Here is a 26,242-nt window from a genome sequence, read left to right as displayed (position 1 = left end):
GCTCAAAACAGCATTTTTCCTGCTTTTTAATTAACAAATCTTATATTTTTGTTATTTTAGAAAGTAGAACAATATGTTTAGGCTCGGTTTGCCGCCTCAAAGTAATCTATTGGCCTATCTTTATTTGTGGGAAATTGGGGCAGAAGTGTTGTTGAGTGATTTCAAAACGATTTTTCTGTACGCAAAAGAAAACATAATGGTAAATCCGAAAGGGATTCGCTGTAGAAAATTTCTACCAGAAATCGACGAGAGATCTCATAGCGTTTTTTTAGTTGCAAATTAGACTTTAGGCATGGGCCAATATATGTAAAACAAATATTACAGAACAATAAGTATGCAGTTGGACCTACTGGAGGAGGCACAAAAATCATACAATTGCTTTATTGTTAACATCAAAGTAGTTCAAAGGGTAAGTGCGATGCTACGTCCCAGAAAAGTAAACAAATACTTGACCGAAAGGATCATGATATTTCCAACAAAGAGCTCCATTTCAAATTACATTTCTGCTCAACTGCGTACTGCGATTAAAGATAAATCATTTCCTTGATTTCCAAGAAATTTCACACGCATCGAGACAAGCGATCACTTTTTTGCAGTAAACCAGCTCTAATAAAACATAAACTTGTTATATTCCTAGTAGGATTAAATAAATGACTTACAAATAAAAAGTTTATTGATAAAAGGATTACAACGAAATATTTTTTATCACACTCTAAAAAAGTTCTTTATTTAAAATAATAAAATGAGTATGGTTTTATCTGTTGTTTACAAAGTATTGAGTTAGGTCTTCTGCCGAGAATCAATAAGCGCTCCGTACTTTAAAAATAACATTTAATATTTTAAACGTGGTAGACAATTAAAAGCTAAAAAATGATCTATCTCGAAATGTATTCATCAGATTCCACAATAATCGAAGTCCTGTTTACGTTCACCACTATTTAAAATACGACGCTTGAAGGAACACGAATACAATTCTTGTTAGACATAACATATGTTCTACATAATCAATTAAAACTGTTTAGTTATTCGAATTGTTGATTATAATTTAGATAATCTGATTGAAATTTAACAGTTCATATCCGCGCGAAAGCTTCAAATCAACTTTCAAAGTCGCACCAAACAAACCTGTATTGTAATAGTTATGTAATTCTCGATACATTGATCAGTGTTGTGAAAAACTCAATTTCTCATAACTAACGCTTGAGATTTTTCATGCGTGAGTTGTCAATCACGCAACTCAGCAGTCAAAAAATCATGGATGAGTTGGCTCACCTTTTTGACTCATTTTCTCGTATTTCCACAGTTTACTCACACACGGTAATAATTTCTTGTTAATCTGGTAAAATTATAGCAATCTTTTCTAACGTAAACAACAACATTTGGGTTTCACAAGATTTTGACGGCATTTGCGACTGTATCATTTTTTACGGTTTGAGTTGATTGAGTGATTTTACATCAAAATCTCAAGTGTGAGATTTGCGAAGCAGATCTCTAATGAGTTTGCTCTCACGGGAGAGCGTATTGATTGATATTTGAGTGTGAGTCTATCAACACTGACACTGATTCAAAATTTTACAATCGGACAAATAATAAACGAAGACATTTCTATTACCTTATCATGTTCAAAAACCATTCAACGCAACTAGTGACTATTCGTGGCATCTCACTATAAACAATGCTATTATGAATACAACTTCACTGCAGTTGTCACTCCACTGAGTTCATTTTCAGTCACTTCACCGTCCGTCACAACGGGAATAGAGCAAAACAAGTGAAGTGACTGGAAGGTGACGTGTAAGTGAGCGTGAAAGTGATATTCAGAATAGGGCCCATGGTGCTAGTAACCTCCCCAAAATTTTGAATTTGGTGGTCCTAAATAGCTAAAAAATGATTTACTAAACAGTTTAGAGCCCCAATATATGTCTGATAGAGATAAAATTGATTTAAATTTTGTTCCCTAGTTGTCACTAGTGATATTTTCATAGAACTTATCTAATTCAACAATATGAAGCAGGAAGGTTAGTTTTTCGGCAAATAATATTGGATGGCTGAAATCTACCTACTAGGGATCAAGTTGGTTTGAGTTTTAGTGGCGCTGCCGAATTTTTTGAGAAGAATTTTATTCCAAGATCCTCGTACGCTAAAATATCGGTCTTTTAGGATTTTTTTCAAGCAACAAAAATCTTCCTTAAAATAATCCAACCGAAATGTTATAGACAACGGTTTAAATGCTCTATTTGGTGCTCAACGCTAAGGTTTACAGTTAGAGCAATCTGAGTACCTGTAAATGCTAAAGTAATAACAAATAATGTCACTGATAACAAAATATGTTGAATTTGTCTTTTGAGTTTTGAGTTATTAAAAGCTTCCATGAGTTGATGTTTCTTAACTCGATATCGAAAACATTAATTTACTGGGATTGTGTGAAAAGTTATTTCTATGAATAATCAAAATACAAGGGGATTCCTGAACCGAAAAAATCGATACTCAACGCGTAATGGTTATACAGTAATTTCTCGATTATATCACGGACCCAAAAATTTTTGGCGTAATATACCGAAGCGTGATATAATGAAAATGTATTTTCTGCCATATAATTTTCATCAAAATTTGAGATTTGTATTGCAGAAATAAAGCTAATGAAATGAAAAGCACGTAAGGCATGGGCCAAATGAATACATGTTGCTTGTTTGGGGTTGTTTTTTCAATGTAAAATGTATGAATTTCATATACTTATTGTGGCGTGATAAAATTGAATAGAAAACCGTGCTAAAATCGAGAGTGATATAATGGAGCGTTATTTAAACGAGCAGTGATAAAATCGAGAAACTACTGTATACATATGCACATAAATCGAAAAGTTACAAGTTACAAAAGTTATTGAATAATTTTGTATGGCAAAATTCGTCTGATAAGCTATGTACTTCACGATATACGAAGTTACGGTGATTTATTTCACCGAACTATTCAGCTGTTGAGATTACAGTGAAATTCACCGTAAGAGCTTAGTGTGTGTTCAGGAAAGTATTTTTAGTACCGGTTGTACATAATAAGCATAAGCATAAGCATAGATGACCGTACAATTCGTAGTTGCTACTCCGTGATTGACCAGAACAATCGAAGTTGCACAGAAATTTAATGAATGGTGCTTGGGATTAGCTTACCATTCTTCAATGTGTACAAATCGAGAGCTCAAAATTTTAAAGTCAATAACGACGCCAGCCACGTCCATATGGTCATCGGGGAAGGGAAGGAATGTTAGTGTGACTACCGTTGCTACTAGAGACCGAGATCACCTCTGCATCTCCACGGTTGTCATGGAACGGATATTGGGTTAGTGGGATAAGGTAGAGATCGGGAGTCACCAATGTTTGGTGATGCGATCCATGATATAATCACGCCTAACCGGATTCGCGATATTATTCGATACTCGTATGTACGCCAAACAAGTGTTCATCACTCACCCACGCAAGAGCAAGCGACGCGATCAATAGATCAAACACTACTAACGATACGTGACGCTTTTTTATTTCCCTACACGAACGACGCGCGACATGTTTGATCCTGCCCTCGTCGCCCGCCCCCGCAGGAGCAAGCAACAAGGTCGAAGGATCAAACACTACTGACACTCGCGGCACTTTTTCACTACTACGGGACGACACGCGACATGTTTGATCCTGCCCTCGTCTCCCGCCCCCGCAGAAGCAAGCAACAAGGTCGAAGCAATCTGTGGTCGAAGGATTAAACACTCTTTAAGTACCGGTTGTACATAATGGAGAAAAACCAAAATCCTCACAAATGTCTTTGTCAAACAAACGTTTTGATACTCGGGAAATTTCTAGTGAAATATCTTTCTCCATAAAAATGACCCAGACAACCAGAAATCGCATGAAAGTTCACGTTATAACTCGTTTATTCATACTAATTACATCAAACTCGCAAAACGCCGTGGATGAACTCGTCAGATTGATGAGTATCCTCGCATAAAACACTTTTTTCTGAGTTCATTTGTACATTTTGTTTCGTCCCGTACAGTCGTACAAAGTAAGTCGAAACAATCCATAGCAGCTGTCAAATCATCATTTATTATCACAAGTAAAGTCGCATTAGATCACAAGTTAGTTCGGTAGAATATTTATACGCTCGCAATCATGCTCGCAATGTATGTTATTATTCATCACATAACATATGCACGCATATCGCCTCCACTTTTGTACGTAGAAGGCCTTTTCGCGACATGTTATAAGTGAAATTTTGCATATACAAAGCCTTCAGGTGATTTCGTTATACGTACATTTTGGTTGTCTGGGGAAACGATTGTAATTATTTTGCTCAACTGTAGGTATAATCGTAGCCGATAGTATATTCTTAAAATATTAGGAATTTTATCAGGATTATAGGATAGCAAAAATCCTACCATCGCAGTCTAGAAATATATACTGTAGACAACAACCTTCTAGTGGATGAATTTGATATTGGCCCCACCTAGGGGATGAATTTTTAATGAGATTTGCAACTGCCCAAAAATCCTTGATCTGCTGAACAACTTCGTCGAAGACACCAACCCTCTAGCTTATCAATATCTCGTGATATAGGAGATTGAAGAAAATTTGTTACTAGCGCAAGCTAGCGAATAATTTCCCAATCATTACCAGATAGCTCTTGCTCTACTAAACAACTTTGCCAAAGACACCAACCCTCTAGCTCATCAGGATCTTGAGATATATAAGATTGAAGAAGATTTGTAACTAGCGCCACCTTGCGGATAAATTTCCAACTAAGATTGTTACTGCCGGATAGCTCTTGGTCTGCTGAACAACTTTGCCGAAGACATCAACCTTCTAGCTCATATGGGTTTTGAGATATCCATTGAATGGACGATATGGCCAATTTTGGTACCCCAAGACAATCCGGAATAACTTCGGAACCACGTGGACCATATTCCCAAGCTTCCTGGACCATAAACTAGAAGAGTTTTTCGGGAAGTTCTGAAAATTTCAGCAAAATCCATCGAGAAACATAAAAGTTATGCACATTTTAGTGTGTTTTTTGCATGTGAAATGTATGTTGGCTGGATGAAGGTTAAGGAAATTTCCTCCTCGAAAGGTATTTGGACCGACCGACAATTGAACCCCAACACCTTCAGCATGGCTTTGCTTTGTAACCGCGAACGTTACCACTAGGCTAAGGAAGCCCTCGTTAGTTTGAGCTTGTTGCTGCATCAGTCCGACGAAGTCTGATGCGACAAATATTTGCAAAACAGATTTCCAATGCTCACTTTGATTAAACTAAATATTAAACAGCAGATAGAGGTAAGTCAGTCACATGAACCGTCTGCGGTTTCGCAGGCGTCCGTCAATGTGATGCTGATGCTGATGCTAATTGTAAGTCGCGATTACCCACCTACCCCCTGAACACCCCACGATTCGCCCTTCTTACATTACGGTTCCAGAGGTTCAGCGTGGCGAGCGCTGTGCTGATGCGCGATATGGACGCGAAGCTCCAAAGTTCACGGGTGGCGTGATCGCGCGATGTCATCCGCTGAATCGACGGCGATTGGTCGAATGGTAGAGCCGCGAGTAAGAGTGTGTCTCAATGTGTGCGCACTCGCGAATGTCGTTATCACCCATCGCGGTTCTACGCCGGCGATGTGTCAATCTCAGTTTCGCCATTTGTACTCGGCTGTTTCAGTTTATTTGTTATTGTAAACTGTGGGGTATTTTCATTCGAATGGAGCTCTGAATAACATTGCATTTGAACAGCTTTTGCTATTAGCCGCATCGCAGTAGGCTTAGAATGGTCGAGTTCGCCGAGGACATTGCTTGCTCTGTTGAGCCTACCTAGATTGCGGTGTTTGAACATGAGGTGTTTCTATGCCTACTGTGTTTGTGTGTATCTTGACAATCATTTGAGTGTTAAAATTCCAAAGTACAAATTCTTCGCTCAAAGTACATCATGCTTCACAGACTTTGTTCCACGTTCGATAGGAAAGAGTACCGAGTACAGCACGAGTCACAAACAAATGATAAGAGACTGAGCAGAAAAAAAGTGTCGGCGGAATGACGCAAGTATGAATCGTGACCTCGTCGGTCAAGGGTTCTTTGTGATACTTCAAACCGGTTATAACAAAGTCCTTGTTTACGTTTTTCACTTTTTAATTTTACAAAAAATATATAATGATACGAGTAAACAATAATATAGCTCATCTAAAAAATATTGTTTTGAAAATAGGGAAAATATATAAACGCTTCGATTCAAGTTACTCTACACTCCTGGGTGATCAATAGGCTCCAGGACTAGACAATCTTCGCTCCCTAGGTGTAGCACTTATAACAGTAAACAATGCTTTCTGTAAATGCTCATTCATTCCCTGTTTCACATACATACACTCGCACACACATTCAGACATTCGATTTGCACTCGGACTTGGACCGCAGTCGGATCAGGATGAATTAATGTCCCTCAATTGATAGAACGAAACAAATGCAAAAATATCTACGATTACATTAACATTCTACTAGTTAATCAGTTCGCTTATAGGGGTTTGCATTCCCGCATACACACACAAACGTTACGTTACATCGTAGCCTAGTCTTATTACGCGCCTGCGACCTACTGCGATCTCTGGTCTTCGCCGGTCTCCTTCTTGGCCTGGAGCGTCTTGCTGCTGTTGGTCGTAGCAACCACGGCCGAGGTGTTGGAGGCAGAGGCGGAGCTAGAGCTGGCAGGGGTGGTGGCGGGGGCTTTGCTGGTGCTGGCAGGGGCGGGCTGATCTTCCACGGCCTGCTGTTGCCGCTTGTCGTTCAGGAAGTTGAGGTACTGGGTCAGGCGGAGGACGGCAATCAACGTGACGACGTACTCCTTAACATCTTCCTTGCGGAGGGATTTCACCTGCTTGGACACGGTGCGGTAGACGCGGCGGGCAACTTTGTTCGAGAGGCGTCCTACGGTCTGGACGGTGTGCAGGGCTGGATCTTCCTTGACCGAGATGGGAGCTGTTGGGGAGAAGAAAATGAGGTCAAACTCGAGGAACTCTAGGGAAAATCCACGTCAGGGAAACTCACCGTTATCGTCTTCATCGTCGCCTTCGCACTTTGGGAAGTAGTAGTCCAGTAGACGCTCGGCCAGCTGAGCGGTGGTGTCCACGCCGTTCACGGCGATGCTTCCGTACTGGGAGGCCAGTACTTCGTTGGCTTTCTTCCAGGAGAGCTCTTTCAGGGAGGCGGCCTTCTGCTGGGAGGCCTGTCGCAGTTCGCACACCTTCTCGGTGTAGGGCTTGACCGTGCCGAGGACCTTGGACTTGGCCTGGTTGTAGATCTCCTGCGGCTGCTCCTTGATGATCGGTGCGCTCACCTCGAGGCGGTCGATGCCCTTGACCAGGGTCTGATCGACCAGCTGGAGTGGGCGGTCGAACTTGTGCACCAGCGGGGCGGAGATGCTGACGGCACGGTGGACCACATCCTCGGCCGTTCCGAAGGCCCAGTTCAGCAGGGGATTGTAGTCTGAGGGGAGGGAAGAGAGAGAGAAAGGGAAAATTAATTTCAAGTGCGTCATTATTGAAGGTGGCGACGGTGGCAGCGCGACACGGCGAAAGTCTAATCTTATCTGGCTGCAAGGTGATAAGCGAGGTTGGTGTTGTTTCAAGTGTGTCACTCGGTGAAGGATGGAAGCCTTGGAAGAAATTTCTAGGCGACGACTTGGACAATATTTGAAATTTTGATCGAATCAATATTTAATTGAAATCAGTAATGGGAGTTTAAATAGTGACAAGTAACTCTCTGTTGCTTGTGAAATATTCAGATCATCAACTAAACTATATTCGGTATTTGGGAAGCCTATCAATAAATGTTCACGTCCTTCTATGGTTTTGATATGATTTCGTCCAGATCCAGTTCTCAGTTTTAATCTAACTTGTAATGAATTGATATAAAGCCTTCAAGAAGAAGGAATGAGATCTCAACAGGATGTTCGTTGGAAGAAGTTATGGATTTCACGAAGATGCTGGAGATTCCGTTTGGATTCCAGAACAAAAATAAAGATTTGTGAATTCAAAATCTAGAAGCTACTGTGGAATTTCGAAATAAACTGAAAACCTTAGAAAAAATCTAGGCCAGGTTTCGAGAAAAGCCAGAGGTTTCTGGGTTTTTGGTATCTGTACGTATCAGAAGAAACCTATCGATTTCGATAGGTAGGTAGAAATATCCGTAAGAAGAAGCTATTCTCACAAAAAGATGAGGATGCTGTGTATTCCGATGGGAAGAATCTCTAAGGAATTTCCGAAGCAATCCGTCAAGTAAACTCAAAGGAATGTTTGGCTAAATTGTTGCATGAATCATTTAATGGCGGAACAGTAAAAGATATCTGAGAGATCACAGGAAGGTTCTCGGCAGTAATTGGGGAGAAAAAATCCAGTGGCGTAGGAAAACTCTCGATATTTTTAGAGTGGAACTAAGCGTCAACAGAGAAACATTTAGAGTTATTTCTAAGCACGACCAAATCAAGGTCCATGATCGACAATGTTGCGCAAGTTGTAACAAGCTTGATGAATAGCATCAGCGAAGGAGAGTCCCAAAGAGAGAACCATGGTAAAACAAATTTTTCTTGCTTCTTTACCAGTGGGGTAAGGTGTTTTACTTTACTGGCATGATAAACAATTTCGGATAATCCCCCCAGGTTTGAAGCTTGTTTTGATGGGTTTTATCATGCACTGTTATCCCTCCGATATAATCAGAGCTGTATCGTCTACTGAACAGGCTTCCATGATGTGTTGCGAATCATGACTGTTACAAAGAGCGATAAGTGAAAAATACTATCAATTTTCTCAGAATTCAACTCCTGAGCTAGAGAACTTTGAAAGTAAGCTGAACATTCATGAAGGTTGGATTAAGATTCACCAAACAACTTTTTAAAGAAATCTTAGAGAAATTTCTGAAGATACTAAACAATTATTTGAAGACTTCTTTGCTATTTTACTGATGGAATGCTAGGAATATTGCTTGAAGAATACTGAATGAATTTCTGAAGAAATCTCTGCTGGAAATTCTGGCGAGCATAAATATATCAAAGTACATTTTTAAAGAAATTCAAAGATTGAATTGTAGTTGAATAACCACAGGTGTTTGTGTAGGATTCCTTCACTACTTCCAAACTTTCTTTTGATAATTCAGTCAAGATTTCTTTCTGGATATTCTTTTTTGATTCAGTAAAAAAATCGAAGTCGAAATAGAGTCAATTTGCTTCGAGCTCTTATACTAATAAGTTTTAGAAAATTCACCAAAGCAATGATTTCCATACTCATTCAGTATTTTCTTCAGTAAATAATCCTCAAGAATTCTCATAGAACTTTGAATATTAGTTCCAACACTTTTCCACTGATTCTGCCGAACATTTTCCTGGAAAGTTATTCACAAAATACGGCTGTCCGTTCTCCAAGTTTGTTCTGCAAAGTTTTTCCAAAATTGTGAATAAAAATCGCGTTGAAATGAATTCAGAAGCATCGGCAGTTATCAGTGGTGGAAATGTTCGCATCGCAAAGCACCTCAGTGTAAACCAATGCAGAACAAACATGACAGATTCACGAGCAGGCTTGGTGTGAGTGAGTTTGCGCCCGCCGGCTACTGATGAAAACTATTATAAACTTTTACACTATATAGCAATGGATTTCTCCTGAAATTCTAGAAACCGATTCTTACTAGGAATGTTTGTTGGTGTGATGTTATGAAAGAAATCAACATACCTCATGAAATGTGGTAGTATATTTTATATCGCTCTGAAATTAAATTTTACCATCTAAGTAACATTAAAGGCTTTAACAAGGGCTTATGACTAACATAGAACTATAAATTGAGTTTTAAAACTTAATTCCTACAAACAGTCTTTCTAGAGGATCAATCAATCAATCAATCAATTCCTAGTATAAATGCATCAAAAAATATAATGGCAGCTTCTATTAGGCTACTTCTGAAGTTCACTAAATGTCGTCATAAATGCTTCCAGGAGTTATTACCTTCATGAGCAATGTTGGCAGGCTCACACTCAAATCACAATCAATGGGCTCTCCCGAGAGAGCAAACTCATCAGAGATCTGCTTCGAAATTCTCACGTTCAAGCCGTCAAAAATAATTCAGTCATGAAATTTGTAAAAAAAACTCGTAAAACCCGAATATTGTTGTTGACGTTAGCAAGGATTACCAGACTAACAAGAAATCATTGCTTTGTGTGAGTAAACTGTGGAGATACGAGACAATGAGTCAAACAGATGAGCCAACTCTTCCAACTCATGAGAAGTTACAATCGTGAGGATTTGAGTTCTCACAACACTGTTCATGAGTACTCCAATGATTCCTTCAGAGTTACTCCATCAAACTCTACTGCTACTTCAAAAGTTTATTCACGAATTTAACTGAAACGATCATCATACACATCATCTGCACCCTATTTGCACGAAGCGTTAAACTATGACGGTCGACTAGGTACTCTCCTTTTACTAACTCCCGCATTTCTCTAGGCATCTAAAGAAGTCTCCCTCCGAAAAATCAAAAAATCCCCTATGCAAATGCCAATGGATTGCATTCTTTCATGAGTTCTTACATAAACTCTTCAATTTATTCTATCAAATCGATTGCTTTAAAGACACAATGCATGAGTTCATGAGTTTTATACTAATATTTGTTCCAGATATGCCTTAAAATGCCTAAATTCTCAGTTATTGTCGGATTTTCTTTAAGGATTGATTCAGGAATACTGTTAATGTGTTTTCAGGAATCGATTTAAGATGTTTCCAAGCAATTATTTCAAATAATATTTTACATTTTTCTTGAGACATCCGCCAGATATTTCTTAAACGATTACTCCTGGTAAGTTTTCTGTCATGAATTTTGCATGCATTTCATCAAAGATTGTTCCATTAATCTCTTTCTAGGTAGTTTTATGTTGATTATTGATGAAATTCATATGAGATTAATATCAAAAGTTATTTAAGAGCTAGCTCTGAGAAAAATTCTAAAAATTCTTTCATTATTTCATACAAAAGTTCTTCCAGGCATGTCTTCTAGGATTATTTTGAACTAAATACCAAGATCTAAGAACTTCGTTCAGATCACCAAAATTCTTACAGAGATTAATATAGAATTGCTTCATTGATCTCTTCAGCGATTTCCCCAAAATAGTAATAATAAATTCCTTCTAGGATTTCTGCAGGAATTTTTCTAACATGCCTTGAGAATCTTGTGGAATCCAAGATGCAATATGTTGAAAATTTTTAGACTTTTTCTTTTCGTTTTTGTGACTTTCACACACACAGAATCAATCATTAGATAAATCAATGATAAATCAATAAATCAAACGATACGTTTTAGTTGTAATTCCTATGTGAAAATATATGATATTACTTAAGGTACATGCTCAATAATCCATTGAATTATTTATCTCTACCTACTCTTGAATGATTCTATATAATAACTTGCAAGAAACTTTTAAAGATGTCCTCAAGAGAACTCCAGGGAGAATTATTAGAGTCTCAAAGAATTGTAGCTGGAATTTTTTTTTTGTAGAAATCACCATAAGATATTTTTATGTAATACCTGAAGAAATTCTCAGAAAAATCCGGAATAAAATGCTCAAGGGATAGCTTTAAACAAATTGTATTTTTTTTTAAGAAGCTTGAAATATATTTTCAGGGAAATTCCTAGGATAGTATCCAAAAACTATTGCAAGCATATTACTTTGTAGAATCCCTGGAACAATTGGTCGGTGTTCAGACAGACGTTTTGGCGTTCTAAAGATACGTTAAAGACTCCATCAATTCTGATTTTTCCGATGTTATTTCGATACAGGTGCTTTATGAAACAGATAAGTTCTATTATTACAGCAAATAATGCAAAAGTTTAGATATTTGGAACGACTGGCGTACGTTTTTGCTGAAATCACGAAAAAGCACATGGTTCGGTCTGTCTGAACACCGACCAATTATTCGGAGAACCCCTGCCTTAGGCAATGCTTCCAAGAAAGCTTCCTGGAACAATTCCTGCAGGAATACTCCGCTACTCTTAGCTGTTTCTGGTGAGATTACCAAAATGAGTTTGTTGTAAATTCTGTAAAAATTCCTGAAAGAAAATTAGTGCAATTTCGGTATAAATCACTTAAGAGTTTATAGAGGAGTTTTCACATTTCTGAATATTATTTTTAGTACGTCTGAGGTTGTATTTCATAAAGCAGTTCCATAAATATGTCAGGAAAAAATAATGTTGAAGGGAAAAAAGTTCATGATGTTAATCATTGATCCCAAGACAGTTATCGGGAGCAACTTCTCAAGGAATTACTCAAGATTTCTTAAGAAAAAAAAAAATGGAAGAATTTTACAAGGAGCAAAAGAAAGAAATATTTAAATCTTTAAGCGAGGTTGCAGGTGTATCTCGAGAGATAATGCATGTAAAAATAGACAGAAGAAATCCCTACAAACTTCTCAGTAAGTTCATTGTTAAAACTTAAAAAAAACTGCAGTAGTTTCTTGTATTTTGAAAAAAGGTTTCCAAGGTTGCATTACGAAAAATAACTTGAAGTTTTCGTTGGTGAAATTCTAGCCTAGAATTTCTAGGTACTCCGAAGAACGATTTTTGGAAATAAAATCCTGAGGTGGTTATCGAAGAAATACGTACTTCGAAGAATCAGAAGAAAAGCATCCAGAGGAATTATAGATAGAACTACTATGTGCTATGTGAAGTTTTTATTTATCAAATTATTTGAAGCATTCTTATAAAAAATTCTGGATTGATTAATTTTAAGATAACTTGGCAATCTGCCTTAGCATTCTTGCAGTTAAAGCGAATCAAATTTAACCATTTTTATTTCTTAGACTCCTTCCGGAATTTCTTTATTGATCCCTCGAGAGAACACTTAGAAAATGGAGTAGTTTTCCAGAAATTCTTTTACAAGTTCTGCCAGAATAAGTCGAAAAAAAAATGGCTGATATAGAATAACTGTCAGAGGTTAGTCATAAATGTTTTTACTTTCTCACAGAATTCTGCTAGATTTTTTTACCGGTAGTTCCGCCAGAATTTCTTTCTGTGATTTGTTAGAAACTTTTTCAATGATTCAGCCAAAAGCTGTTTTGAATTTTCTTTTATAAATACAGCCTCCCATCACTAGCTTCTTATAGCTATTTTTACAGAAATTTCCTAAATCTAGAATTTCATTTTTAGTACAAATTTGACCAGAAATTTTTTACATATTTCCTCCTTCAACATTTTGTCGGGATGTTGTACAGAATGTACGACAACATTTGCTCTACTTTTGCTTGTAATCTATTTCGACAGTAGTTGCTTTAGTAATTGCTTCCAAAACATCTGACAATTTCAACTAATCTACTCGAAAATATTCAAGGCATTTCTTGAAAAATTACTGCAAAAAAATTAGAGGAATTTTGTTTGGTATAGAAGGACAAACTTTTGAAATAATCCCTGTAGATTGTGGTAATATTCTAGTAGACATCCATACGAAGGAATTCCTGATTTTTGATTTTTGGACAAACAGAAACAAATGTTCCTAAAATTGGCTTCGTAAACTAGTTTTGTTAGACATAGCTGCAGCTTTAAACTTTAAGCCCGTCATTCGTTTTGGCAACAATGATAACTTTACAGCTTGCATTTCAAAGTGATAATACTCAGCCTTGATAGTTTACATTGACGTGAAAAAGTATCACTGTACGCGCTAAAATGCATGAAGTACGCTGATACTTTTTCAGCTGAGTCAGTGCAAAACCAACCGATTTTCTTTGATTCGAAATCGTGAGATGAATTAGCAACAATCATCAACGACGCGTACAAATTTCAATGATGGCCTACTTCGTCTTAAGCCTGATTCGCTGCTGACAAGTAATTTCTTGGCCTATCTTGATGCATTGAAAATTCCTGCAAGGAATCGATAAAGGAAGCGTTTTTTTCTGATCGCAGTACGCAGTTCAACGGGAGTCGCTGTAGCAAATTTCTGCAAGGAATCGGCGAGAAAATTCTTTAGCGATTCCTGTTCAGCAGCAAATCAGGCTTTAGATTGAAATTCTTATCTCTGTTATACATCGAACTAAGCAAACAAATGCTACGCAATAGTCCATTTTATGACATTGAAAACATTCGAAAATGACCTCACCAACCGGTTCGAACCGATCCCGATCTCGCGTTATCATCCTTGCCTGATGGACGACAATCCCCAATAAAACTCATCCACGACATCGTTAGAGTACTTGAGGACTCATAGCTTATCGCGTCCAATTGACACCGTCAACCGTCCAAAGTCACCTTCATCAAAACTTTCGCCTTGCGCCGGATTGGTTGTTTACGAACTCTGGGACGGAGGAATCCCCGTCCTTCGCCCACTTAGTTAACAAAAGGCCTAATGCCGAAAACTTTCCGCTGAACCAGCATTCTTCATTCGGGGCTGTGGATATGTGATTCAAACCGGCGAACAACAACATGAGTCGCTTGTTTGCTCGCTCGCACGTCGTCCGCTTGCTGGTCTGAAAATTGGGTCCAAAGTACAACGCTAACTGATGAGGCAGAGGCAGAGGCAACTGCACATATCCACACATAGAGAACATTAAAAATGAACAACACTCATCCAAGAAGCCCAGTAGTAGTCGGCAGTCGAGAGGGCGAGAGCGAAGCGCAACCTCTCGCGCCGCTTTCCGGGCGGTAATCGTCGTCTCGTAGTCGCGATCATGCGATGCGAACATGACGCCATCAGCAGAGTTGGATCCTCGCGCCGTTGTGACGTGGACTTTGCGGAGCGGACGAGTCATCGCAAGATCGCTCCCTTCTGCGGGGAAGATGTTGATCCGGTTTGTTTGGTTCGTCGTCTCGCTCTTCACCTCCTGGCGGGGGTTGTCCACTCGAATCCCCCTGGACCCAACATCGAGCACTTTATGGGGAAAGCGGGGGGTTGATGCAGCAGCGAAACATTCCTGCGGTAAACAACGCTAGCGGTTCTTGTTTGGGCTCCACTGGCGGAACCTGCTCAACCAACCGCTTCGGTGGAAACTCCCTTCACTCTGTGCACAGAAACAACCAAGGGTTAGACCTGTGCGCCGCGCCGCCTATTTATTTGTGTCACACTGACAGCGAATGAGGTATCGGCGGCGTTAAATAATTTATATCGAAATTCCTGCAAGAATATAAACACAAATTCGTCCAGGAATTTCTCCATAAAGGATCTATTGAGGTTCCTCCCATTACTTCCACATAAACTCCCTGGAAAATCCACAAAGATTCCTCCATAAACATAAATTGGGATTCGCGCAAGAATTTCTTCAGAGAATCCTTAAGGAATTCCTGACAGAATCCCTCTATGTGTTACCTTAGCAATTTTCTAAGTATTTAGTATTGTGGTTTTAAAGAAAAGTTTGCAAGGGATTGCTTCGTGAAATTCAATAAGATTTCGTCCAGAAATTCCCTCGCCTTACCAGATGGTACGCTTTGGGAGGATATTACTTCCTTTTGGATCATATGTCCTCCCGTCCTTCTTTGGACCTTCCTTTTCCAAAGTAATCGAACTTTTTCGTTAGAATCTCTTGAATGGGAATCAAGAAGTTTTTAATTTAAACTTAAGTTAGGTTAGTTGTTTCCACGTTTTGAACTTTGATTAGATTAGCTCTAAATAGGATATGTACTTTCGTAATCTCGGTTGCGGTTACATGTTTACTGAAGATTGTCCAGTTGACAACGATCTTTTGCCTGCTTTCTGGGCATAATTGTGGGTTGAAATGCTTTTTGGTTTTTAATAAAATATTTTGTTTTTATCTTAATTAATGAGATTTTTAATCTTGAAATTTGAGACCGACTTTCTTCTCTTTCGCTATAACCTTGAGATCATGAGTGACCCATGTTACATGATACCCATGATACAAATATTTGGGGACTTATATAAGATAAATGTATTAATCTAACTTACACCCATCATTTTATCTTTAAGCAATTGATTTCGGAAAATGTTCAAAAGCAAAACAACGTTTCTCTTCAACTATTTTCACAAGTATACGAGTACAAGTAGATAATAGCAAAATAATAGATCGAAACATACACTTTTTAGAAGCAAATAGTCGAAAAATGAATTTTCCGTTCACTTAAGAAACCGAAAATCATCGCTCTTTGGACTTCTCAAGGCAAATTTTTATTTGAATATTGAATACAAAAATAACCTTAACCCTCTAATACCCAAATTTTTGTTTTCGATCTAAATATTATTTTTCGTTATCTAAAATCATTCTAAACACGGTTTGGGCAATGATTTATTTTTTTTCGCAAATTTATGAATTCTCGAAAACTTATTCTAACAGACTCAAGTCAAAAAAGTATGCAAACTTACTTTATCGATTCTACGTGTTTCGCAGACGAAATTCTACACGTTGCGCTCTGAACCAACTCGATTTTTCACTTTTAAAACGTTTAATTTCCGGATTTACAAAACGACGAAAGTAAGATTCTCAACTTTCGCAACCTAACCACTATTTTCGCCGCCCCGCTGTATGGAGAGACAAAGTGACTTAACCACGAATCAAAACAAAACACTACTTGAGCCGATTTTACACTGGTAGAAAAACGTCGAAAGTAACTAAATAAATCGGCTTATCATTTTGTAATATTTTTTTTGTGGGAAATAACAGGAACTCCCTAGTTTTCGAACGCGAGCTTAATGTATGCAAAATTTAAGCGATGTACACGGCGAAAAAAAATTAAAAAGTTGATTAATTTTAAAACAGTTTTAAAAGACAGGTTGTGATTCTTCTGAATTAATTTTCTCAAAACCATATGAAAGTTACTTACGTCGATTTGAAAAAGTAATCGAGAATTTCCGTTTTTGATTTTTATTATTTTTATTTTTGAACATCCCTATCCTTTTCAATTTTTTCTTGAAGCCTCTTTTGGTTACTGATTTTTGACAATAATAAAAATTTGAGTTTTTACTATACTTTTGAAAATATGAATTTTTTTATTTTTTTCTGGTACATTTTTTATTTTCCGTGTAACTAACGGAAAAACAGATTTGAAATCATTTCAATACCATCAGGCTCTTCTTCTGTGATAGGTTGATCGTAGAAAAATATAAAAGGTACGATTTTTTATAATACACGTTAAATGAATCACAGGCATTTTAATTTCCGACCTACGAAAAAATACACCAAACTCCAAAGTGTACCCCGTCTAAAGGCGGGGTTGGGTATTAGAGGGTTAAGTATCTGAGGTTGCCCTAAACTTCAGTTTTGGTTTGTTTGGCGTAGTAACACTTATTTTGCTTCCTCATTGATTTTTGTAATTTTCTCAAAATTGAAAACTGTACAACAATATTTTTTTCTAGAATGACCAAACTTTGAAATGTCCTCCTTTTTCAAAACCAGTAAAGCAATGTCCTTCTTTCTAAAATATCCTTCTGATAAGCCTACTTGTAGATTCCTCCAATAGTTCCCTAAAAACGTACAGCAATGTTTTCAGTTTCTCTATTAGGAGTTTTTACAAAGATTGTATTTTCCTGGAATTTCGCAGGAAATTCTTCCTAGAAGAATTCTAACAAGATCGATTTCTTTCCAAGGATTTCTACGCGACTGGAATTCTGCCAGTATTTTTTATCACTAATTGTTTCTCATAAACATATCTAAGGATTTCTCCAGGCGTCTCTTCAAAAATTTCCTAGAGTTAAAATAAAATCCATTTCGAATGATTTATGGAATTCTTTCTTTAACTCCAGCATAATTTTTTTTTTTTTAATACGATCGACTATAAACCCATAAACCTTTGTCCATGCATTTTTCCACCGATCTCGTAAGACGGCAGCTTATCAAATATTTTTGGAGTTTGGAGACAACCGTTTGTGCTGAAAATGCTACTCACTGGTCACTCGCTGGTGGCAACCAATCGATTAGATTTTCAGCACGAACTGTTGTCAGGTTCTCTAGATTTGTGCTCTTGAAAATTCGAGGTTTGGCTTCGATGCACCTTCACCTTAAACGATCAAATTTGGATTGTTTTTTGACAGTTTGATTTGTAAACAGATCCCTGTATGAATATGTAATTGAGTCACTGTATGCCGCCGAAACTTCTTGACGGTGGAAATGCCTTGACGCTGCCGCCGATTGAAAACAATTCGGCGCACAGGTCTACCCGTAGTTCGATTTCAGCGCAGAAAAACAACGATCGAGCCAAATGGCACGAAATCACCTGATCACCGAAAGCGTGTTTTTTCTCTCTAGATTTTCAATGGAGTCACGCTGACGTTGGTGCATTTTTTGCGCCCCTTCGTCAAATTCTACGCTTCAAAAGAGTTCTCCGCACCCCACGACAGCAGACACAATAAGCCGATTATGGTGCTATGTATTGATTGGATTGCAGTGTGCGTTCGACGACACCAGAAGACGACTGCCATCGGTCACGTAGCACACTTTTGGAAGCGAGAAACGAACGGGAAGGGTCCAGAACGGAGAAAGATGGATGGAAAATAACCACCTCCCCTCGGAGCGGATTGAAACGCAGCAATTGCGTCGTAGGATGCGTTTTCGACTGCATCTAAGCAGACTGCGCGATTAGGTTTGCCCTAGAAATCACGTGGCAACTGTGCGATATGATAGAAAAAACGCAAAGCCAACTGCGATCGGTGCGAGATTCTGCACAATCACACCACTTGACGAGCGCAGGCTAGCAGATGACCTCAATGTCAAATGAATTGATTAAATAAAAGTCCAGACTGTGATGGCTGAGTCCAGCCCGCTGTGGGTAGCGCACTTGCACGCTACCGGCCATTTTTAACGAAGTTCGACAACGTGTGCGCCGAACAATAGCACTTTGGATTCTATTGTTCTTCCCTCAAGGCAAAGGTCAATCGATGTAAACCTCAAAATTTCGAGGGCACAAATCTACAGAACTAGACAGCGATTCCAGCTGAAGACTTGATCAATCGGTCATCACTAGCGCAGTAATCAATCGATCGAATTTCCAGTTTGAACAGTTGTCTGGTTCTCTAGATTCGTGCTCTTGAATGTTTGAGGCGTAACTTAACACCCGCAACAACCCCAAAAAGTAACCTACCTTTGACGCGTCCGTAGACATTTTGCGTTTGCTGCCAAGTGGCGTCCACAACGGGCAGTTTCAGCATTCTGTCCCACGATTCCAGATGTGGCAACAGGCTCGACTCGACGGTCGAGTTCACGTCTCCGTTTTCTTGCACTTTTGCAGACATTGTTCTTCTATGTATTTCTTCTGATTGGATTCTCAAAAAACTTCACTGCACACAATCAGTCACTTATTAGCTTCTGTAATTTCAAGTCACTTTGCGGAGTTACACACTGTGCACTTCACCGTTTGACGACGTCCGGCAATCGAATGAGGCACTGCCGAGGGTACGAGTTCGCTTCTAGTAGTCTGCAGCAACAGTCCGCTTTGCGTTTATCACCACTCTCTCATTTGTGATCGCTCCCGCAGCACTCTCTCAATCCAAAGATGCACTCACTAATGGGCGTCGCGACGCGTTTGCTTACTACTGTGCTCTATCGAAATTACCACAGTTTACTTGGATCGGAACGAACACCGACGGTTCTCGATTCTGTTTGATTTGTCTTGGGGAAATGGTTAGGATTAGATGATGGGGCTCCGGTATTTATATGCCTCCACAGCGTTATCTGTCCGGCTTGACCGATTTCGGAAAGAAAATCGCTGATAAGAACCGCGAGTTGAAGTTTATCAGTGCGTTGGTTAAGCGGCAGCTCGTCGGATTGGGCTTCGGTTCAAAGAGCACAATTCAAGTTTCCGTTTGTTTTGGAAAGGAAAATTTGGGAAACCTTTTTGAGATCTGCCTCTTTTTTCTGTAATCTTCTCAGTTAACAGTGATTGGGTCGATGCTCTATTAATAATAACAACTCATGGAACCATCCTGAAAACACAATCTTCTTAGTAAATGAAAATCGAATTTAGTACTATATCATTTAATTCCACTAGAGTTTATATCACTTAATAGATATGCGTAATTCGAACTCATCTATAAGACCGTCTTCAGTGGCGTGTGCTAGACTCGACTAGTACACGACACTGAACACGATTTACAGTTGAGGTCGAATACGCGTATCTGTCAAAGGATACAAACTGTAGTGGGATTAAATGGTATAGTACTAAATTCGGTTTTCATTTACTTATACACATTCCTCTAAACAGCTCTGCTCCATAACTCGATATTCCCATGAATTGATGAACCATTCAATACCGATTTGTGTTACACTAAAATTTGCTAGACGTGAAGTTTGTTATTTTTTTTAATCACAATTAAAAATAAGTACTCAATTTTATGTGGTTTACATTGTTTTTGATTAGATGTTTTATTTTGTGTTTCCCATCAGAACAGTGAAAATCAAAAGTAACATTTAAATCTACAAATATGAAACTTAAAAACAAGAATAAAGTTTCTGTTATTCAACAATTTTGTTCGAATATTATTGATAGCCCTTTTCGAAATGTATGACGAAGAACTTCAGAGTTTTTGGGAATTTTAAATTATATTCGTTACAACGATTCAGAATGAAAATGTTGAGTGTGCTCTTAGTTTTTTGGATTCCGTTTTTCTAGAAACTTTTTGAGTTGGATTACAGTTAAAAAGCATAAAGTTGATGTTCCAATAGTGGCGTGTTTAATCATGCATGAGGCTGGGTTACCATCCGGCCTGATTAAGAAGGACATGTCCTGATTTTGAAGTGTCCTGATTTATTTTTCATATTTCATGTTTTGCTCTGCTGCTTCCAGCTCATCGAACACCGTAAAATGTTAAGATAATACTAATTTTGATAAGCTATAGGTATACCATCCTATCACAGAATGAAAGAGATCTCCGAAAAAGACAGACATTTTCTCATTTGAATGCTATCTTTATGGAACTCAAATGTATCGAATGAGAGAGAATGAACGATTGTTGTCATCATTGAAGATGTTCTCAAATAGCACAATTTGCAATTTTAGTGGAGATAATAGTTCAAAGCAACCATGGCTGAAACTACGACCTCCTAACATCTTTCATTGCACGTCACGGTTAACTATGAGGTTCTGAATAGATCCTCAAGGATTCGTTAATAACGTTAATTGTTTCTCAGAATTTCAATATCTGTGCTAGATTTCTCAAAAAAAAGTTCTGACGAGATCCTTAGCGACGAGGTCCTCTCACGCAGTTTTAATGAAAACTTAACGGAAGCTTCTTTGTAAAAATACCAACAAGATTTTTATCAGATTCTTTGTAAAACTATGATTCGAGGAGTGTCCTAGTATTTTCTTGCATTTTTAATAAATCTTTATGAGAGATTCTATAAAATATACTTTGCTATTTTCAGATACTCTGAGTGATTTCCTGGCCAGATCTAGAATTAGAAGATTGCGTGAAAGATTGTTGCAGGATTCGTTTTGGATACATCAATGGATGTTTTGAGATCTTCGGCAAATTCTTAAAGGATTAATGATGGTGGATTCATCTATCCAAGAATCTTGATGAACTGATGAAGCGACAGTTTGGCATAGAGATTTGTTTTTTTTTTGTAGATTTCAAACAATAACCTTGAGAAAATTCTTGTCAGATACTTAGCAAATTCTTCGATCAACTTCTTGCAAGTTTTTTGCAAATTGTAAGATTCGAAACAACCCGGTGTTTTTGAAAGGCTTTTTATATTTAGGAAAATGTCTCTCATTTGTTATCAGCAACAGAACACAGCCTTAAACAAATTTTTTGTCGTCTCAAATTCCAAATACTTTCACACCCGCTCATTTGAATGGTACTGCATGCAAACCATCGGGGTTTATTTTTAATTTGAACTTCTAGTAACACCACAAACAATATAAAATCGTACTTCTGGTTACCCCGTTGGCTGTTTTCTTTTATTCTGCTTTCCGTTCCACAATAGTTATTTAGGCAACAAGTTGCAAAATGATGATTTTTTCAGCACGAGTTGTACATTTATCCAACGAGGCTCGCCGAGTTGGATAAATACAACGAGTGCTGAAAGAATCGAGTTTAGCAACGAGTTGCCTACAACATTTTTTGCAATTTCGAAAAATGCCGTTTCAGCTGGATGAACTCTAAAAGCACAAACAAACATTTCAAGAGAACCCACGTGGGCACATATCCATGCGTAGTATCAATTCAGTATTTTTCAATCACGTACTGTGATACAGTATTACCTACCCATGAATGTCACAAGCACGGCATAAAAAATTAACAAGGCAGGCTCTTCACTGATGTAAACATCAAGTTTGGTTGAAAACATGTGACGTCACTCCTATCGTACCATATACCATCCGGACCACTAGATCAATTTTTTTGAAAATTTGTTCGAGGTGGATAGGAATGACGTCGTCAAGTAGCTGTCAGTTTTCGGAATATATCACCTTCTTAAATATAGTAGGGTAACGGTCGTATTTTGGACCCCCTAAGGAAGTGATTTTAGTGTTTTGTCCCAATTAATTAATTGCACAGCGTTACCAAGTCAAAGAACATGCCAACATGAAGGAAAAAACTTCCTCTACGAGATAAAAATGCCCAAACGGTCATGCAGGATCCAAAAAACGTCGAAAATAATTGAATTGTGAAGCACTGTTTTTCATTATTTTGGACACACCAATACATTTTGGACCCTCAAAGTATATATTTTGGACCCCGGCATTTTTTATCGTTTGGCGACAAAGTCCACGACACTGTTTGTATAATTTGCTTGCCCATAGTCTAATCAATCGATTGACAATGGAAAACCGAAGATATTCTACGCATTTAGTTCTGAAATTTGAAAAAAGTTTTTGTTTACATTTGAAAAATTTCTGACAGCTTCAATTTCTGTGTGAAACGTGTTGTAACGGTTGCATGTATGAACCGATTAATTAAATTAATTACAGATAAAATAAACACGTTTTCTATGTACAAACAGTTGATGCAAGTGCGGAATAGTGCTATCTTTCCAAAGGGCATGCGAATTGAGTTGGTCTTTCGATTTAAACTGGGAAATTGGCAGGAAAATGGCCCAGGGGGTCCAAAATATATAGGGGTCCAAAATATATTGGTTACCCTACACCGTGGTCACAAGTTTTCACGCTCCCATCGGTATCAGGTAAGACAGCACAAACAGTAGCTGATTACAAATGTTGGACAATTCGATTCCAAATCCGAATCGCCAGCCTGTGTGGGGTCGTCCATAAATCACGTGGTCATTCATGGAGAGAGGGGGGGTCTGGCAAATGATTACGGTCCACACAAATTTTAAAATTTGTGTATGGACAAATGACCACGAGGGGGGTGGCCTGGAATCCCAAAAAACTGATCACGTGATTAATGGACAGCCTCTGTCGGAATCAGATCGCACAACGGATCTAGAATCAGATGTAATTGTGCTTATTATGCGCAGCATGGAAGCGAGACGAGTCGAATGAGGGACAATTGTCGACTCGCTCCCATTGGGTTAACAATAGTCGCCTCACATCACCCGAGGTGAGAACGACTCGTCTCGACTCACACGCCACGCAAATAAGCACTAATGGCATGAAGAGACTGGGTTGTTCGGTTGACGCTTACCAAAACAGTACTGAAAAGTGCTACTTTTCAGCACCGAAAAGAGTGCTGAAAAATAGCACTTTTCAGCACTGTTTCTTTCAGTAGGAAAAGTAGGCCGTTATGTTGAACAACTTCTCAATGAAAAGTTGATTGATTTGCAACGGAATTTCAAAAAGTTCCTTTTCACACTGTTCCATGAGCTAAATGACGTTTGAACAATTTTTAATCTGTACGATGTGCAGATTAGCGGGTGCAAATTTAAACAATGTTCATATTAATATGGTCAAACCAACGGGGATATCCGGTATTCCGAACACTCAACTTTGAACAGTGATTTCTGAAGGAATTCACTCATTATTCACCACATGATGATCAATTATTTTACATTACAAGTCTATGACATTAAAAAATAAAGAAAAAATCGGGAATCGCTACTGTTCGAAATATGAGTTTTGTTTGGAATTCAAGACAAAATGGAACTTACAGGAAAGTGGTGAAAATTGCTAAATGACCTGATTTTAAGTCTCCATTATATTAGGGCGATTCAAATTTTAAAAATGTTTGAAAATCCAATCTCCCATATGCTCCGTGCGTGTTTGAGACATATCTCAAAATTTCTCCATAGTAATTTCCATATAAACCTACATTGTCTTTGGACCACTTTTATTTCACCACCTAGAAAGCTGAAAAATTCACAGAACACTATTTTTATAGTAAGGAAGGCAGAAACATATGGGAGATGGAAATCTCAAACATTTTTAAATTTGAACCGCCGTAATCTATAGGACGTAATAAGGCTATCCATGAGGATTATAGAGCTTAGTGACATTTGAACAAACGTAGACTAGCATACGCTCGTCATACACAGTTTGTTTTTGTTTTCCTCTAAGAAACTTGCACACGCTTTCCAGACTCATTAAAATGCATATGGAAATATAACCCAATTTGAAAAATTTACACTCGGGTTCTGGGTGTTTTTCGAGACAGAGTGCATAGTGTTTTCCTCTAAGGTTCACAACTACATCTACACTAGGGCACCCATACCATTGGGCGTGATAACCACTATTCGTGATAGGACTGACAGCTAAAAGTGTGAAGCAACCGAAATGAAAGAGTAAAAACAGAGGGGGTTGTGTACAAGACACGACCGCATGACGGGGTCGCCAAGTGATTTTTTGCATTTGAATTTTAGTCGATTTTCATAGTTGCAGCCTTCCTTTAGTTCAAACTCTAACATAATATCGTGACGGTCGCAACATTTTAGATTTTTAATTGATACCCAGTATATTGCCGTAAGATGTAGTTAACATCAAAAGAAGAATGAGCGAAGAAGCAGAAAATGGTCTCCTTTTATAGTGCGCTTCCCAACCCAAAAGAATCGTGGAAGACAATATGAACGAGTTTGGTTGCGTAAGAAAGGGGTCGACAATTTCCCAATTTTCGACAGTCTATCGTCAAAAATCAAAAGTTTTCTCCATTTGAAAAAAAATGTTGTATAAATTTCCGACCGATTGGTGGGAAAATATTGAAAATCTATCGATAAATGGCTGAGTTTATAGTATTTAAAATCTTACATAATTTCGTGACGGTCGCAACATTTCAGATTTTCAATTGATACCCAGTATATTGCCGTAATACGTAGTTAAGATCGCGAAACGTCAAAAACACATGGTAAACGAAAAAACGCAGCTGTCTCATGGATTGCCTTATGGGAATTAAAAGTCATTTACTTGACAAGAAAAATTTTGGTTTACCGAAGTAATGTCGGTCGCAATAATCACAATTTTCTCAAATTCCGAAGTTTGCATTGATTTTTATTAATATTATTTGTTTATTATTTTGTTTCATACTTTATACTTGATATAATTTCAGTGATACTTGTAAATTTCAAGTATCACTACGGAGAATATTTATTTTCCTTCTAATTTAATAAAAAAAACACCTTCAAAGATTCTTCCAAAGAACTCACGAGGAATATCCCTTTGTAATTATTCCACCAACGTTTCAGGTATTCGGGATTATTTCATGAATTATTTCCGTACTTTTCCAGCGCATTCGCCAGAAACCAGTTTTCACTGAGTTCTTCTTGGCATTCAAACGGAAAATCATTCCCAGGATCAGTGTTGCATTTGAACGCGTTCAGTTTGCGTTCCAGTTCAAACTTTTGAACGAAAGATCAAGTAGGCTTGCTCATTGAGCAGCTCAAAAATCTGAACCCGTGCGAGCTGGAAATTGAACTTGAAATGAAAACTGTTATCATGGCTGATACACGACATATTTCAATGCGGAAGTTTTGCAAAATATTGAGAAACCTTTAAAATTCCATTTATGTTGAGTGATATGAATTTATTATAGTCGGGTGTAGTTTTTTTTCGGGTTCTTTACTTCATTGTGCATTTTAAAGTGAACGGGCCGTTCTTGAGCAGGTGCAGAATCTTGCACGAGAGTTCAATGCTTACTAGGTTCTCGAGCAAAATTAGAACGCGTTCAGTTCAGTTTTGGCTCGCGTTCAGTTCAAAATGCATCACTGCCCAGGATAAGTGAATTTATATTTGTTTGCTGAAGTTTCCTTAGACTTTTTTATTTAGCAGAAAATTTCTTGAAGATTTGCTAAAAAAATCTCCTGAAGAATTCCGCAAGATAATGCTTTCGGAATTCCTTTGTACACTATGTACTCATTACACAAAAAAATCTTTTC

General features: G+C 38.1%; 1 protein-coding gene across 1 annotated transcript; it reads right to left on the bottom strand.

The window, feature by feature from the left end:
- Positions 1 to 6,141: 6,141 nt before the first annotated feature.
- On the bottom strand, positions 6,142 to 19,614 carry LOC5568403 (lipid storage droplets surface-binding protein 2). Its single transcript, XM_001658008.2, has 3 exons — positions 19,065 to 19,614; positions 7,065 to 7,502; positions 6,142 to 6,995 (listed from the first exon to the last, which is right to left on the bottom strand). Exons 1-3 carry the CDS (start codon positions 19,213 to 19,215, stop codon positions 6,613 to 6,615), a joined length of 972 nt encoding a protein of 323 aa, XP_001658058.1. The 5' UTR covers positions 19,216 to 19,614; the 3' UTR covers positions 6,142 to 6,612.
- Positions 19,615 to 26,242: the final 6,628 nt, after the last annotated feature.

This window comes from Aedes aegypti, chromosome 1, assembly GCF_002204515.2.
Source record: "Aedes aegypti strain LVP_AGWG chromosome 1, AaegL5.0 Primary Assembly, whole genome shotgun sequence".
In the NCBI taxonomy this organism is placed as follows: Eukaryota; Metazoa; Arthropoda; class Insecta; order Diptera; family Culicidae; genus Aedes; species Aedes aegypti.
This window is presented reverse-complemented; position numbering and strand designations above follow the sequence as displayed.